General features: G+C 36.9%; 1 protein-coding gene across 2 annotated transcripts in view; it reads left to right on the top strand.

The window, feature by feature from the left end:
- MRPL1 (mitochondrial ribosomal protein L1) overlaps positions 1 to 18,178 on the top strand; it is a 97,217-nt gene that overhangs the window by 49,077 nt on the left and 29,962 nt on the right. For both annotated transcript variants that reach the window (XR_003910698.1, XM_029944445.1), the window contains exon 7: positions 6,957 to 7,063. Coding sequence is in view for 1 of the 2 variants with exons in the window: in XM_029944445.1 (XP_029800305.1) it covers positions 6,957 to 7,063 (107 nt within the window). In the remaining variant the exon portion in view is untranslated. The remainder of the gene's footprint in view (positions 1 to 6,956; positions 7,064 to 18,178) is intronic.

The following is an 18,178-nucleotide window of genomic DNA, read 5'->3' as shown; positions in this document are numbered from 1 at the left end:
CTCAAATTGTTCTCTGTATTTAAGAGTCTCTTATGATTAGCCTCTCTCCCTCTCTGTTTATAACTTATTTTCTTTTCATCTTCTGTTCTCCTATGGTCTTCTGTTAAGTTTCTCAAGATGCACATATGAATGAAAACATACGATATCTGTCTTCCTCAGACTGACTTACTTTACTTAGCATAATACCTTCTAGTTCCATCCAGGTTGCTCCAAATGGCATGATTTCATTCTTTCTCAATGCCAAGTAATATTCCATTGTATATATAAACCACATCTTTATCCATTCATCCAAGTGGATGGACATTTAGGCTCTTTCCATAATTTGGCTATTGTTGAAAGCTGCTGCTATAAACATTGGGGTACATGTGCCCCTGTGAGTCAGTACTCCTGTATCCTTTGGATAAATTCCTACTAGTGCTATGCTGGTCATAGGATAGTTCTATTTTTAATTTCTTGAGGAACCTTCACACTGTTTTCCAGAGTGTCTGCACCAGTTTGTATTTCCACCAGCAGTGCAAGAGGGTTCCCTTTTCTCCACATCCTTGCCAGCATCTTTTGTTTTCTGAGTTAATTTTAGTTACTCTGACCAGTGTGAGGTAGTATCTCAGAGTGGTTTTGATTTGTATTTCCCTGATGATGAGTGATGTTGAACATCTTGTACTGTTGGCCACCTGGATGTCTTCTTTAGAAAAGTGTCTATTCATGTCTTCTGCCCATTTCTTCACTGGATTATTTGTTTTTCAGGTGTTGAGGTTGGGAAGTTCTTGATAGATTTTGGATACCAGCCCTTTATCCAGTATGTCATTTGCCACTATCTTTTCCCATTCCATCGGTTACCTTTTTAGTTTGGTTGTTTCCTTTGCAGTGAGGAAGCTTTTTATCTTGATGAGGTCCCAATAGTTCATTTTTGCTTTTAATTTCCTTGCCTTGGGAGATGTGTCAAGCAAGAAATTGCTGTGGCTGAGGTCAAAGAGGTTGTTGCCTGCTTTCCTTCTAGAGTTTTGATGGTTTCCTGTCTCACATTTAGGTCTTTCATCCATTTTGAGCTTATTTTTTTGTCTTGTGTAAGAAAGTAGTCTAGTTTCATTCTTCTGCATGTTGCTGTCCTGTTCTCCCAGCACAATTTGCTAAGCAGACTATCTATTTTCTACTGGATACTCTTTCCTGCTTTGGCTGGTAATACATTTGTGGGTCCAGTTCTGGGTTCTCTATTCTATTCCATTGACCTAGGTGTCTGTTTTTGTGCCAATACCATGTTGTCTTCATGATTACAGCTTTGTAGTAGAGGCTAAAGTCTGGGATTGTGATGCCTTCTGCTTTGGTTTTCTTTTTCAGTCTTACTTTGGCTCTTTGAGGTCTTTTGTAGTTCCATACAAATTTTAGGATTGTTTTTTCTAGCTTTGAGAAGAATGCTGGTGCAACTTTGATTGGAACTGCACTGAATGTGTAGATTGCTTTGGGTAGTATTGACATTTTAACAATATTTGTTCTTCTGATCCATGAGCATGGAATGTTTTTTCATTTTTTTTGTGTGTTTCCTTCAATTTGCTTCATAAGTTTTCTATAGTTTTCAGCATACAGATCTTTTATATTTTTGTTACATTTATTCCTAGGTATTTTATAGTTCTTGGTGCAATTGTAAATGGGATCAATTTCTTGATTTCTCTTTCCGTTGCTTTATTAATGGTGTATAGAAATGCAACTGATTTCTGTACATTGATTTTATACCCTGTGACTTTGCTGAATTCATGGATCAGTTCTAGAAATCTTTTGGTGGAGTTTTTTGGATTTTCCATGTAGAGTGTTGTGTTGTCTGTGGAAAGGGAAAGTTTGACTTCTTCTTTGCCAATTTTGATGCCTTTAATTTCATTTTGTTGTCTGATTGCTGATGCTAGGACTTGCAACACTATGTTAAACAACATTGGTGAGAGTGGACATCCCTGTCATGTTCCTGATCTCAGGGGGAAAGCTCTCATTTTTCCCCCTTGAGGATGATATTAGCTGTGGGCTTTTCATACATGATTTTTAAGATGTTTAGGTATGTTCCTTCTATCCCAACTTTCTTGAGGGATTTATTAAGAAAGCATGCTGTATTGTGTCAAATGCTTTTCTTACATCTATTGACAGGATCATATGGTTCTTATCCCCTTAGGATCTCTGTAGGGCTGGTTTAGCGGTAATGAATTCCTTCAGTTTTTGTTTGGAAAATCTTTCTCTCTCCTTCTATTCTGAATGACAGGCTTGCTGAAGAAAGGATTCTTGGCTGCATATTTTTCTTATTCAGCACATTGAAATTTCTTGCCCCTCCTTTCTGGCCTGCCAGGTTTTAATAGATAGGCCTGCTACTCTTTGCATCTACCCTTGTAGGTTAAGGCTCATTTGTCCCTAGCTGCTCTCAGAATTATCTCTTTGTTTTTGTGTTTTGCCAGTTTCACTATGATATGTCATGCAGATGATTGATTCAAATTACATCTAAAGGGATTTCTTTGTGCCTCTTGAATTTCAGTGTCTGTTTCCTTCCCCAGATTGGGGAAGTTCTCAGCTATGATTTGTTCAAGTAAACCTTCAGCCCCTTTCTCTCTCTTCTTCTTCTTTAGGAACTCCTATGACATGGATATTTTTCCATTTCATTAAATCACTTAGTTATCTAATTTTCCCCTTGTGGTCCAGAATTTTTTATCTCTCTTTTTCTCAGCTTCATCTTTTCCCATAATTTTATCTTGTACTTCACCTATTTTCCCCTCTGCCTCTTCATTCTGCACTGTCATTGCCTCTGGTTTATTTTGCACCTCATTTACAGCATTTTAAAATTCGTCATGACTATTTTTCTGTTCCTTGATCTCTGTAGCAATAGATTCTCTGCTGTCTTCCATGGTTTTTTTTAAGCCCAGCGATTGGTCTTATGACTATTATTCTAAATTCTTGTTCAGTTATATTACTTATGTTTGTTTTGATCAATTCTTTAGTTGTCATTTCTTCCTGGAATTTCTTTTGAAGAGAATTCTTCTATTTTTGTCATTTGGGCTAGTTTTCTGTCGTTCATGTGTTTTAAAAGCTTGCACCTGTGAGCACTACTCTCTCTATTAAAGAGGGGTCGTACACTGTCCAGGGCTGGTCCTTTAGGAGGTGTTTTTTGGAGAGTGTTTCTTGCTCTTTGTTTTTGTGACTTTGGTTACTTTATCTCCCTACTTGTAGTGATGGTTTGGACCCTCCACCAGAAATGCTTTGATTTGTTCACCAAAGTATCCCTGGAAAAAAACCAACAACCCCTCCCCCCCCAAACACCAGCTACAGCAAGACAATGGTGGGGGCTGTGGTTGATGGAAGAATCATTATCCCATACAAAGAGTGATATAACAGTTGGGGGGTGGAGGTGGGGAAAGAAAAGAAACTTGACCAGGCAGAGAAGCTCTATGGCTTAATACAGAGAGAAAAAGGGGAAAATAATGAAGGAGGTATAGAACAGGTGTAAAGAGAATAGATTAAATATGTTTGATTAAACAAACCAATACCAGAAAAACCAGACTAGAGGAGGGGAGAAAAAGGAGAAAAGAGAAAAAAAAATATATATATATATAATAAGAATTGTCCAGAAATTAAATCAGAAAATGCAAAACCTCTGGGTGCCTTGGAACCAGTGGCCTCGCTGGTCTGGAGGAGGGGCTGTCTGGTTTGTCAGAGTCAATCCTGCTCTTGTAGATACACAGTTACCAGGCCCAGAGGGTGCGTGGTTTGGTGTAGGTGGTCCCACCTCCACTGTGGGCCCACTGACCATTCCCTGAAGCCCATCTTGGTGATGGGGAGAAAAATGGCGATACCCCAGTCCCCCCTCCATGGACCCAGTGTCCCAATCCACTCTGTTCGGGTCGTCCTTGCAGTGCCATAGGTGTGAACTAGGCAGTTTGGCCTGTTCCCCCAATATCCGCACCTCCTTGGCGCTCAGTTGGGATTAAACCCCAAGGTCTTAAACGACCCTGCTCTCTGTCCAGGTCCCAGGCAAGAGCTTTCTGTGCCATCTCACAGTGCTGTGGACCTGGTTTGTCCCACTCAGCAGACTCTCATGCCTTCCTGGTGCTCAGCTGGGATTTAAACCTGCTGTCTTAAAGGGCCTTGCTCCATGATAAGTCAACATGAAGATCTGATTGTATAGAGAGCTCCATGTACCTCGTTCTGAGGAAGTGCTGCTCCACACCCTGATATATGGCCTCTGGCTGGCTGTTGCAGGCAGTTATTAGCCTTTGAACGGTCATATACCTTCTTCCCACAGCACTCCAGGGAAGGGGATCAGTTTCTCCCACTGTGGACTGTGCCTCTGAACTGGTTACTGAGCCAGGGCTGGCTCCCCTCATCCCCCGTGTGCAAACAGGGCAGCTGGCCTCAGTCCAGAGAAAGACCTGCAGTTAGAGGTTGGCTTTCTCCAGCTCAGCCTGTGGTTTTTCACTTGTCCAGATACAGTCCTACATTTCCTCAGCCTCTCTTTCTCATCCTTTTGTCTTGCCACAGAAGGGAATCCCTCTCACCCAGGCTTTTTTTACATGGCCCTTTTTATCTCTCCTGGTTTGTAGTCACACACCTATGGCCCACCAGATTATCCCCATGGGTCCTTGAAGATGTCTTTGTCACTCTGCAGCCTGGACTTTTGGAATTCAAAGTCCTTTGGCCTTAACACTGCAGTGTTTGAGAGACTAGGGAACATTGGGTCCCCCTACTTCTCCACCATATTGAATCTCCTCTCAAATAAGGTTTTACTCTAGCCCCAAAGAACTAAGGTAGACTCTCACCCAGGACTCCACTTTTTAGCTACTTTCATGTGAATCCACTTAACCTGCTTGACCATAAAAAAGGGAAAGGAACTAGGAAAATCACAAGATTAAGCAATAGAAATAATAATCACAGTGACTTATACAGTCTAGAGGTAGCTCATTATTACTCAAATGGCTACAGAAACTGGCATGAAAAAAGAGTTCAGAATAGAAACTCAATTTATTGAATTCTAATGTCACTTTGTCCTCTATTATGGTAGAAAAAGAAATGCAACTGAATATAAAAAGGAGAAAAATGAAATCAAGGTAAAAATTAAGAATTTTCAAAGGATCACACTGAAGACTTCAAAAATAAGGGTGCCTGGGTAGTTCAGTCGGTTAAATGTCCGGCTTTGGCTCAGGTCATGATTTCACAGTTCGTGGGTTCGAGCCCTGTGTCAGGCTCTGTGCTGACAGCTCAGAGCCTGGAGACTGCTTCAGATTCTGTATCTCCTTCTCCCTCTGACTGTCCCCTGCTCGTGCTGTCTCTCTGTCTCTCAAAAATAAAAATAAAAAACATTTAAAAAAATAATAGAAAAATAAAAAAAACAAACTGCACCTTCCTATTCTTTTGTCATTAACATTTAATTCAAATTTAATACATAGAAATACATGTTTTAAATGTTTTCTGACACGATAACTTGAAAGTTTTTTAATTTTGTACATAGAAAATATGCATTATTTTAAGAATAACAAATATAATGAGAAATGTGTGACTATAAAACAACCCAAACCATTATATGTCTCCAGTAATTCTTCCCATGATAAGTCCACATGAAGATCTTATTGTATAGAGAGCACAGCATATCGTCAGCATACCTAACTTCCAAGGATCATCTGGGGAGTTGTTCAGGAACATTTTACTGTAAATGAAAGCAGTAATCCATGAGGAACTTTAAATCTGATTGTAATTGATAGGGAGAAAAGGGATAGGCAGATGGAAAAACTACTTTTTCAATATAAGAGTCTGATGTAACTAGTACTAAACAGTATGACCAATAGTGAAATGCTAATAGAAGCATATAAAGCACAGGCACCCAATTAAATCATCTGTATCTCTACTTAAATTCTTTCTTAAGAGTAGTGCCTTACACATAGTGAGAACTCAAGAATTATGTTGACCAACCTGAGTCTATGACCGCAACACCTTCCTCCCTGTCGCTCTGAATGAGGAGTCTATGATCATACCAAAAGCAACTCTCTTCATTTGTGCACTGGATCCCAGCCCTTCTGACTCTCTGCTACATGTCAGTTTTCTTAGACACGCTTTCCTAAATTACTGTTGCCAGCTTATAAACTTGCTATAAAATCTCTAATTTTTTAAAAGTTTATTTATTTATTTCGAGAGAGAGAGAGAAAGCACAAGTTGGGGAGGAAGAGAGAGAGGAGAGAGAGAAAGGGGAGAGAAGCCACTTAGGTGCCCCAGTAGGCAAAAAGTTCTTAAAAGATTTTAAGACTGTGCTGTTAGTTTTTATCATAGAAAATCTTATAGATTTTATTTTAATTTGTCCTTAATGTTTTTTAAGTATGATAAGCATCATTCTTGCTTATACCTATTGGTTATTTATTACTGTGCAACAATATTATTGCAAATTTAATGGCTTAAAACCCTCACATTTACTATCTCATGGTTTCTGTATGTTAGAAATGTGTGTACAGCTAAGCTGGGTCCCCTCCTTCAGGGTCTCATAAAGCTTCAATCAAAGTATCAGGGGTGTGGTATCATCTGAGACTTGACTGGGGAAGGATCTGCTTTTGGACTCGTGGCTTTTTGGCAGGATTCAGTTTCTGGCAGGCTGCTAGATTGAGGCCTCATCTTCTTGTCTTGTGGCCCTTTTTATATGTCAGCTTACAACATTGCAGCTTGTTTCTTCAAAGCAAGTAAAGAAGAGAATCTCCTTCAAGATGGGTATTACAGTTTAAACATTCTGTTTCTTGGTTAGAAGCAAGTTGTAGCTCCCGGCTGCACTTGGGGTGGAGGTCATGAAAGGGCGTGAACACAAGGAAATGGGCATCATGGGGGCCCCTCTAATATCTGTCTGCCACACTTGTTTGCTGTATCTTAATATTTGATGAATGTTTCTCTTATTCAGCAATTTTTGTTTCTTGTTTATTATATAGTGATAACTTTGGATTTTTAATGTTTCTAACCAGAATCCATTGGCCGTGACATCCCCAAAATGCTTGAATTATTTAAAACTGGACATGAAATTAAAGTAGATGAAGAAAGGGAGAACTTTCTCCAGACCAAAATAGCAACAGTAAGTTACAATGGAAATTACTAAATTACCATTTTTTTATTTTGTGACTGATAATTTATAATATACAAGTCCTTTGAACTTGTTCTTGGAACCAGCATCAGGAATAGCACTAAATATACAGACAGATAATTTTTTATTCTATAGGTTGAACTTATAAATTTTAATAGTATTTGAGACTTTTTTCATGTGCCACTCACTGATAATTACTTGTACTTTTGTCTTATTTGATTATTCTATTTATGTATATTTTGCGCTCAAACATTCTAAGCTTTTTGAGAGTAGGGTTAGATCTTGTATACCCCATGTGGGACATTGAGTAATGCTGAGCCATTGTAGGTATTTAATACTGCTTTAATGGAATTGAGTAATTTGCTTTATTTTTATGAATTATTTTCATTATCCCTGCTTGTGTTTTAAAAACTGCTTGCCTACTTATAGCAGATGCTGGAACTCAATTTCCAAAACTTTTTATAGGACACTGTTTTTTTTAAAGGGAACACTCTGCAAGATTTCTTTTATACTAAAATAATTAAAGATTTGGGGCGCCTGGGTGGCTTAGTCAGTTGAGTGTCCAGCTTTGGCTCAGGTCATGATCTCGTGTTCATGGGTTCAAGTCCTGCTTCAGGCTCTGTGTTGACAGCTCAGAGCCTGGAGCCTGTCTTCAGGTTCTGTGTCTCCCTCTCTCTCTGACCCTCTCCTGTTCATGCTCTCTCTCTCTCTCAAATAAAATAAATTTAAAAAAATTTTTTTTAAAAATTAAAGATTCATATGAAGTTTATTAAAAAAAATTTTTTTTGACATTTATTTATTTTTGAGAGACAGAGTGAGACAGAGCACCAGTGGGGGAGGGGCAGAGAGAGAGAGTGGGGACACAGAATCGGATGCAGGCTCCAGGCTCCTAACTATTAGCACAGAGCCTGACAATGGGCTCGAACTCATGGACCACGAGATCATAACCTGAGCCAAAGTTGGACACTTGACCAACAGCCACCCAGGCACCCCTAGGACACTGTCATAGATAATATCCAGTTAATAGGACTGTGTTTTTAGATATATGGTTATTTGCTCATCTTCCTTTTTAAAAAAAGTTTATTTATTTATTTTGAGAGAGAGAGGGTATGTGTATGTGTGTTGTTGGGGAGGGACAGAGAGAGACAGGGAGGGAAAATCCTAGGCAGGCTCCACACTGACAGCACGGAGCCCGATGCAGGGCTTGAACTAATGAAACCATGAGATCATGATGTGAGCCAAAACCAAGAGTTGGACTCTGAGCTGACTGAGCCACCCAGGTGTCCTGCTAATACCTTCTTTTATGCCAGAGCATCTCAGAATGTTTTTTTTTCTCAGAAACCAAAGGAATAATAGTGATATTGATAGTAAAATTTAAAACGTGCCTAGCAAGTGCCAGGCATTATTCTAAACACGCTCCATATACTCTTCCTTTTAATCTTCAACACTATGAGAGGAAAAATTATCATCCCTATTTTATGGATGAAGGCCTGGAAACCCTAAGAAGTCAAATAATAAGTTTTCCAAGGTCTCACAACTAGGATAAGGCAGAATAGGTATTTGAACATTGGCAGTCTTTTCAAGAGTCCAGGCTTTTTATCCAGAACCATCTTGCCTCATGCCTGGAATTATTTAAAGAGCTGCTATTCCTCTTCTCATCCTGCTCTTAAGAGTAATTCTGCAGTAGGGGGTGCCTGGGTGGCTCAGTTGGTTAAATGCTGGACTTTTAAACTGGCTTAGGTAATGATTTCACAGTTCATGAGATCAAGCCCAGCACTGGACTCTGCCCTGGCAGTGTGGAGCTTGCTTGGGATTCTCTCTCTCCCCCTTTCTCTTTCTCTCTCTCCGCCTCTCCCCTTCTTGCTTGCTGTCTCATTTTCTCTCTCAAAATAAATAAATAAACTAAAAAAAAAAAAGAGGAATTCTGCATTATAGCTAGTAGTCTTAGCTAATTGAGCTATGTCCCCTATAGATCATCAAAGTAGAGAAAAGGCACTCAGCTTGTTTTATGAAAGGAAAACTTGCTTTAGAAAGGGGGCAAAGCAGGTTTAATCTCAACAGAGATTGGGAAACCCCTCATTGCTATCATTACCATCAAAGCTTAGCACCAATTTGTGTGGCATTGTGCTCTGTTAGAATCTGACGTTGCACTTTCCTTATTTCCCAAAGGCACTTGTCAATGCTTCTTGTTTGTTTGGGATGACAACATTGTAATGTAAACAACAAAAAATGCCAATTTTATGTCTAACGCTGTAGAGACTTAGGTTTGAATACCTGTCTTACTACTTGCAGGATGGCAGACTTTAAACAAGTTTCTTAACGTTGTTGTGTCTAGATTTCCTGACCTATAGAATTCATATAGCAATATTTATTTCACAATGTAGTTTTAAAGGTGAAATAAAATTTGAAATGGTATAGCGATTATTTTTCCTGTTTTGGTTGGACTTTTGTTGGCGACTATAGGACATCTACAAGTTTATTTCTTTCCATCTGGAGTCTTTCCTTTTATTAAGTAAGGTTTTCAGTATACTCAGTAGTGAATGGTTTATATGGATCCTGACTCAGTGTATAAGAAACCTTGGCATTCATTCTTCTCAACAAATACCATAGTGATTAAGTGACTACATGAGCTCCAGGTCAGGCTACTTGTATCACTTAGAGATAGAATGCTTTTTTTTTAATGAAAAAGAAGTTAATTTCTGTGTTTAAAAAGAATCTTTTTGAATACTACCTAAATGTTATAGTATAGTAGGAGATTAAGAGAGTGGGTTTTTAAAAATTTTTATTAATGTATTTTTAAATTTATTTTTTGAGAGAGAGGGAGAGAGAGAGGCAGTGAGAGCAGGGGAGGGACAGAGAGAGAGGGAGAGACAGAATCCAAGACAGGCTCCAGGCTCTGAGCTAGCTATAAGCACAGAGCCTGACACGGGACTTGAACCTGCAAACCATGAGATCATGACCTGAGCTGAAGTTGGATGCTCAACTGACTGAGCTACCTAGGTGCCCCAAGAGAGTGGGTTTTTAATTCATACTGTCTGGATTCAAAATCCTACTTCCAGATTAGTATCATGTTACCTTGCTCTCTGAGCCTCAGTTTTTCCTCCATTCTCCATTTCTCCTAAATGCAAAAAGAAGTTAATAATAACACCTACTTTCTAAAATAGGAAGGAGTAGATGAGGTAATGACATAATAACTATAAAGCAGACTCAACTTTTGGCTAACATGGAGTAACAGGGACCTGATTTACTCTTTCACCTAAGACAATCAGCATTACCTTGAATCCAAAACCAGGCAAAGAAAATGACAGTCTAATATCATTCATGAACATAGATGTCAACATTATAAACTAAATTTTAGCCAATAGGACCTAGCAATATATAAAAAGGATAACATGTCATCACCAAGTAGGGTTTATCCTGGAAATGATAATGTTTAACATTCAATGATCAGTCATTAAAGTTCACTATATTAACTTCACTATAAACTTCACTTTAAAGTTCACTATATTAAGTTCACTATATTGGTTGTAAGTCAAAACTTATCTAATCATCTCCGTAGATACAGAGAAAGCATTTGGCAGAATCCAACATTCATTACTGATTAAAAAGTCTCAGCAAACTAGGAATAGAAGTTAATGTCCTTAACCACATAAAGGGCATCTAAGAAAAACCAACAGCTGATATTCTACTTAGTGGTGAAAGACTGAATACTCTCCTCCTAAGATCAGGAATAAGATATGGATATCTACTCTCACTACTTCTGTGAGCATTGACCTAAGGATTCTAGGCAGGCAAAAAAAAGAAAAAAAAAAAAAAAGAGGCATCCTCATTAGTTATTATTCACAGATGATATGATGTAGCTACTAAAAAAAGAAGTAGGTTAAGTAAGGTTGCAGAATACAAATATACAAAAATCAATTTTGCTTCTATATAACAGCCACAATTAGAAATTAAAATTCAAAAATAATACAGTTTATACTAATACCCAAAACTAGGAAATACTTAGGGATAATTCTGACAAAAGATGTGAAAGATCCATATACTGCAAGTTTCAAAACATAGTTGAGGGAAATTAAAGATCAAATAAATGATGAGGTGTACCATGTTTATGGATCAGTAAAGGCAATATTGTTAAGATGGCAGGTCTCCAAAGTAATATATAGATTCAGCACATTCTCCATCAAAATCCTACTTAGCCTTTTTTTGTAGAAACTGGGAAACTGATCTAAAATGTATATGGAAATACAAAGGATCTAGAATAGCCAAAACAACTTTGACAAAGAGCAAAGTTAGAGGTCTATGTGATTTCAAGATTTATAAAGCTACAGTATTTAAGACAGTGTGATATTGACATCAAAAAAGACAAAATGATAATGGGATACAATAAGAGTCCCTAGAAACCAAAACAACATATATATGGACACCTGATTTTAAACAAATTGCAAAGCCATTTTTAATGGAGAAACATTAGTCTTTTCAAGAAATGGTACCAGAACAGTAAAATGAATTTTGACCCATAACTTCATTCCATATATAATTAACTCAAAATGTATCAAAGACCTAAATGTAAAACCTAAAACTATAAAATTTCTGGGAAAAAAAGTTGAGTTGGGGAATTTTTTTTTTTAGATGTGACATGAAAAGCATGATCCACAAAATAAATTGATAAATTCTACTGTATAAAAATTAAAAGTGTTTGCTCTTTAAAAGACACTTTTAAGAGAATGAAAAGATAAATCACAGACTAGAATGAAATATTTACAAATCATATAACTGATAAATCCACAATATATAAGGAGCTCCCAAAGCTTAATAATAAAATCTTCCAGTTTTAAAAATCAACAAAACTGGGCACCTGGGTGTCTCAGTCAGTTAACTGACTCATGATTTCTGCTCAGGTCATGATCTCATGGTTATAGGATTGAGCCCCATGTAGCACTGTTAGTGTGGAGTCTGCTTGGAATTCTCTCTCTCCCTCTGTGTCTTTCTTTCCCTCACTTGTACTCTCTCTCAAATAAATACATAAACTTCAAAAAATATATAAAAATCAGCATCAGGGTGTGGCAAACATATGGTAGGTAAACAGATGACAAACACACTGAAAGATGTTCAACATTATTAGTTGTTGTAGAAATACAAATTAAAAACAGTGAGCTATCACTATACATCTATTGCAGTGATTAAAATGGAAAAGACTGGGGCACCTGAGTGGCTCAGTCAGTTAAGTGTCTGACTTCCCAGGTCATGATCTCATGTTTCCTTAGTTCGAGCCCCGCGTCAGGCTCTGAGCTGTCAGCACAGAGCCTGGATCCTGCTTCAGATTGTGCATCTCCCTCTCTCTGCCCCTCACTGCTCATGCTCTGTCTCTCAAAAATAAATAAACATTAAAAATAATTTAAAAAATGGAGAAGAGTAACCATAGGAAGTATGGAACACTATACTACTGTGTCAGTGTGAAATGATATGACCTCTTTTGGCAGTTTGTTTGGTGGTTTAAAAAATTTAACATCTACCTGCTAGATGATCCACTTTTAGATATTTACTCAGGGAAAATGAAAACAGTGTTCATACAATGACTTTTTTTTAATGTTTGTTTATTTTTGAGAGAGAGAGACAGAGACAGAGAAAGACAGAGAATGAGCAGGGGAAGGGCAGAGAGAGAGAGAGAGAGGGAAACAATCTGAAGCAGGCTCCAGGCTCTGAGCTGTCAGCACAGAGCCCCACACGGGGCTTGAACCCACAAACTGTGGGATCATGACCTGAGCTGAAGTCAGAAGCTTAACCGACTAAAGCTCCCAGGTGCCCCCATACAAAGACTTTTGAACAAATGCTTACAACAGATTTATTTGTAACAGCTAAAAACTGGAAACATTCCACATGTCCCTGAACAGGTGAATGTATAAACAATCCTTGTATATCTATATAATAGAATATTCTTTAGCAATTAAAAAATGATTGATACATACTTGAACATGGATGAATTTAGAAAAGATTTTGCTGAGTGAAAGAAGCCAGACAAGAAGGAGTACACACTGTATGATTCTCTTTATATAAAATCCTGGCAAATGTGAATTTGTGCAGTGACAGAAAGCAGACGAGTCGTCTCTCTGGGCATAGGTGAATGAGGAGGGATGGGAAGGAGGGGTTACAAAGGAGCACAAGGAATTTGGGGGATGATTGACATGTTTGTTATCCTGACTGGTGATGTGTTCTTCAGTATATACATATGTCAAAACTTAATTGACACTTTAAGAACATGCAGCATATCCTGTGAAATACTATTTAGCAATAAAAAGGAATGAACTATGGATATGTGCTCTGATGTGGATGAATCATAAAAGCATTATGCATGGTGAAAGAAATCAGACATAGAAACCACATACTATGTGATACCGTTTATATGAAAAGATGAAAAGTAGATGAGTGGGCAGGGGCAGAAGCAGTAAGTATAGGCATTAATAGTAATGTACATGAGGGTGATGAAGATGTTTTAAAATGATTTATGGTGATTGTTGTACAACTTGATGAACTCACTAAAAATCATTGGAAATGTAAATTAAAAATGGTGAATAATGTGATATGCAAAATATAACAATCAGGTTAATAATAATGTGCAGTATGTCATATATCTCATAGTTACTTAAAAAGGAATAAAAATGTTTACATCATATCTAATATAAATATTACATGAATTTTATTATAATTATCAGAGAATTAAGTAAAGTAATATATCTTTCTTAAAAGTTTGAGATTTCCATGAGTGAAATACAGTTGGAAATATTGAAGATGTGAGGGTTTTTGTTCACTTTTGCCACCTTGTGTGATATGAGGACTAGGTTCAGAGGGAGTATGTACTGACAGCATCACATGCCTATTAGAGTTCCTCATTCTGGCATCCAGAAGAAAGGAAGGTGTCTAGGGCAGGGGTCATCAACAAGCTATAGCCCATGGGACAAATCCAGTTGTGGGCTGTTTTTATACAGCCTTTGACTCAGAACGTTCTTTACAACTTCAAGGGGTTGTAAAAAATAAAACAAAGAATTTGCTACAGACATTGTTATGTGCCCCACAAAGTCTGAAATATTTAAATTCTGTATCTTTAGAGAAAAAGGTTTGCTGACCCTTGATCTAGAAAGATGTTTTTTTGGAAGAATGAAATGTGTTAATTTTGTGTTTCTATTTGCCTGTAAAGGAGAGATTATCTTACTTTAGTTAAATCATTTTGATACCCCTTGTTACAATTCTCAAAGGGTCTGTATTGCCACATTGCTTCAAGATCCAGTTTTAGTATTGATGGAATATGAAATTGATGTTGATTAGTTTAATCTGGTTTTCCTTCTGTATTAAAGTGATAAGTGTAATCAGTTGAATGATATTTCTTAGTTATCTGACTTGAAGATTAGTATCTTGGGTATTAGAAATCAACTACCACTGCCTTTGCATATCAAAACTGTACAAGTGCTCTTATAGCCACCCAATATCTAACACTTGTCTGCAGTGTTACTACAGGTAAATTAGTTTCTTTCCTAATCTTTCCTACCATTTGTACCTATAATTTACATATTCATGAAATTGGCTATGACTGCATGCTATCAGATCAAATGCTCATATCAGTGAAATTGCCTTTTAAATGGTATGTTGAACATCATGGAAAAACAACAGGTTATCATTGAAATATTTTATTTTTCAGTCAGTAATATTCTATCATGTAGTCACCTTTTCTCATAGTGTGAAGAATATGTTGGTTGGGATAAAAGTAAGCTAAGTGATCAAATTTAAGGGAAAGATTTTAAAGCATAAAACTAAAAGATTTGCAGGAGAGAAAAAACACATCTCTATATCTGAGCCCTGTTTTTAAAATTATGGTTGTTTCCATGAAAAAGAAATGAAACTAAGGCAGATTCTTTAAAATGTTAAGACAGGGGCGCCTGGGTGGCTCAGTCGGTTGAGCGTCCGACTTCAGCCCAGGTCATGATCTCACAGTTTGTGGGTTTGAATCCCACGTCAAGCTCTGTGCTGACAGCTCAAAGCCTGGATTCTGCTTCTGATTCTGTGTCCATCTCTCTCTGCCCCTCCCCTGCTCATGATCTGTCTCTCTCTGTCTCTCAAAAATAAATAAATGTTAAAAAAATTTTAAATGTTGAGACATAATTATATACCTGGCTCGTGTATATATTCTAAATAGTAGTGGTTTGATTTCAGATTAATTAGTTTAGTTATTCAGTTTAATTAGTTTAACTTCTAAAATTAGATAATTTAAAAAGGATATATATGAGTTTATAATATAGAAAAGCAATATATTAGTCATAATTCTATGGCCTGGACTCTGTCAACTCTGTTGGCATTTAAAGATTTTCAAATTAATATGTACACTTAGTTAAATTTAATCAGTTTACAAAAAAGAAACACCAATGCCCCTCTCTCTGCAATGTTTTCTTCTAGAACTTTTTAAAATAGTTTTTTGCTGGGGCACCTGTCTGGCTCAATTGGAAGAGCATGCAGTTCTTGATCTTGGAGTCATGAGTATTAGCCCTATGTTGGGTGTAGAGATTAACAAATAAATAAACTTAAAAAGAAGCTTTCTGTCATTCTAGAAATGTTAAGGCATAGCATAAACACCCTTAGTTACATACAAGATATTATGTCACACACACGGTTCCATACCTTTCTTTTCCACTTAAAATAGCATGGATATCTTCAAAGATGCAAAGAGATCTGCTGTGTTTTTTTAATGGCTGCATAATGTTGTATTCCCTTCCATGCATGGACAACAATCAGTTCCCTGTCAATGGACCTTTAGATCATGTCCAGTTTTTTTTGCTATTAAAAATTAATACTTTACTAACATTCCTTCAAATATATATTTGTCTTCTTCCAAGTATACCCGTAAGTTAAATTTCTAGAAATAGAATGTATATTCAAAAATTTATTGTAAGTATTGCTAAATTACCCCCCCTCTAAAATGTAATTCATCCAGTGGTGTGTTATGGTGACTCACACACTCACCAGCAGTAGATATTATCAAATATAATCATTTTATCAGTTTGTTAGGTGATATGTTACTGGCGTGTGTGTGTGTGTGTGGACTTTTAACAGCTTAAAAATTCCAAGGTAAACATTACCATTGTTTTCTTCTTTGGTTATAGTCTTCTTCTGTTCTACTTCGTAAAGATTCTGAGTTTCCTCATATACCCTCCCCTCCCCATTCTTGCTTTTTTCTCACTTTTTTAGGCCTGCTCTGATTCCCGACCACTCGCTTTTTTTTTTTTTTCTTTGTGGGCTCTTATGACTCGCTTTGCGGTGGACCTTGTCTGACTCACCTCTACCATGACTTGCTCTGTCTACTAGTACCTACTAAGTGAAATTGACAAGACCTATGGTCATTGAATGTTGACTGCTTGTAAAATTGAAATGTTTACAAACACTGAGATTGCCAGGCATTTGTTAATTTCTGAAAATAAGGTCTTTTTTATCCAGTTTTTGGGACTAATTTTTCTGACCCATAAGGAGCTAGAGATATTTACTGTTTACTGTATAAAAAATATCCTCATTTATTGATTTTTCTTAGAGAAAACGAGAACTCTATTTTCTGAATAGGAAAAATTAGTAGTTCATTTTTAACCTAGCTGAGAAAATAAAAAATAAAAACAACCAATTTAATATATAAATTTTATTTAATAAATATTAAGTACTGACTCTGTGTCAGATGCAATGTGATACAGAAAAAGAATAAGACAGGGTCGCCTGGGTGGCTCAGTCAGTTAAGTGTCCAGTTTCAGCTCAGGTCATGATCTTAATGGTTCCGTGGGTTCGAGCCCAGCATCAGGTTCCGTGCTAACAGCTCAGAGCCTGGAGCCTGTTTCAGATTCTGTGTCTCCCTCTCTCTTTGCCCCTCCCCAACTCATGCTCTGTCTCTCTCTGTCTCAAAAATAAATAGACTAAAAAAAATTAAAAAAAGAAAAAGAATAAGACATTTTTTCTTAGGAAAGACACCTACTAGTGAGATAAATATGGAAATAAATTATAGGAAATTGTGGTACGTGTAATAATAAAAATATATATAAACTATGAAGAAGTTGAATTTAAAAGAAAAAGCAGTGATTTATGTAATCATGCCAGAGAGTAGGTCAGGAATAGCTTCTATGAGGAGCTTGAAAATATATACCAGGTAAATAAAGGATGGTTTTTCATATTTTAGAATAATACACAAAATGACAAGTGGACTCCTATACACCCCTCTTGGTTCAGCTGTTTAAGGGACCAAATAACAGTGACTTAATCACTATAGAAACTTCCTTTCCTCCCAAGTTTGAGCTAGTTAGTCGGCAGCTTAGGGTTGTTCTGCCCCAGAGTCATCCAGAGTCAAGGTTCTTTTCCTTCCCATCCCCTAGCCTTGCCCTTTTTTTTTTTCCATCTCTTAGCATTTTTTATTGTGTGTGGTTGGATCTTGCTAATACCATTGGTAGCCTGTGTGAAAGAGGCAAGAAGGAGGAGGAGAGCAAGCATCTTTCTTTCAAGCATATGAACCACTGACCTCATCAGTTCTGTTCACATACCATGCTTCAGAGCTTATTCACATGGCTTTAGCTGAAGGTCTGTGCTAGCTGAGTGGCCATGTGCCCAGAAAAATCTTAATTTAAAAAAAGACTGTCTAGATTTGGGAAAAATTCAGATTTTGGCTCAGCCGAGGAGGAGTCAAGAAACCTAAAAGAATAAGAAAATTAAAGGAATTTTTTTCATTTTGTTTAATGATGTATCCCAAGTTCTTAGAATAATACCTGGCAAATCGTAGGTGCTCAATAAGTAATTGTTGAATGAGTGAATGTATGAATGTATGAATGACAAAAGCTACTGCCAATTGAAGATCATTTGGAAATAATTAAAAGGCATTTTAAACATATATAGTGTGAATCAGTGCATTCTTTTATAAAAATTTGACTGATTTCAGACTCAACTTTTCCAACAATCTTAATGGAGTAGTATTGAAAGTAAAAATTTTAATTCCTTGAATTTCTCAGAATGAGAGTCAGAGTTAAGAATCCTGTCCTATATATATATATATATATATATATATATATATATATATATATATATATATATATATAT

The sequence above is a fragment of the Suricata suricatta genome, chromosome 1, assembly GCF_006229205.1.
Source record: "Suricata suricatta isolate VVHF042 chromosome 1, meerkat_22Aug2017_6uvM2_HiC, whole genome shotgun sequence".
In the NCBI taxonomy this organism is placed as follows: Eukaryota; Metazoa; Chordata; class Mammalia; order Carnivora; family Herpestidae; genus Suricata; species Suricata suricatta.
This window is presented reverse-complemented; position numbering and strand designations above follow the sequence as displayed.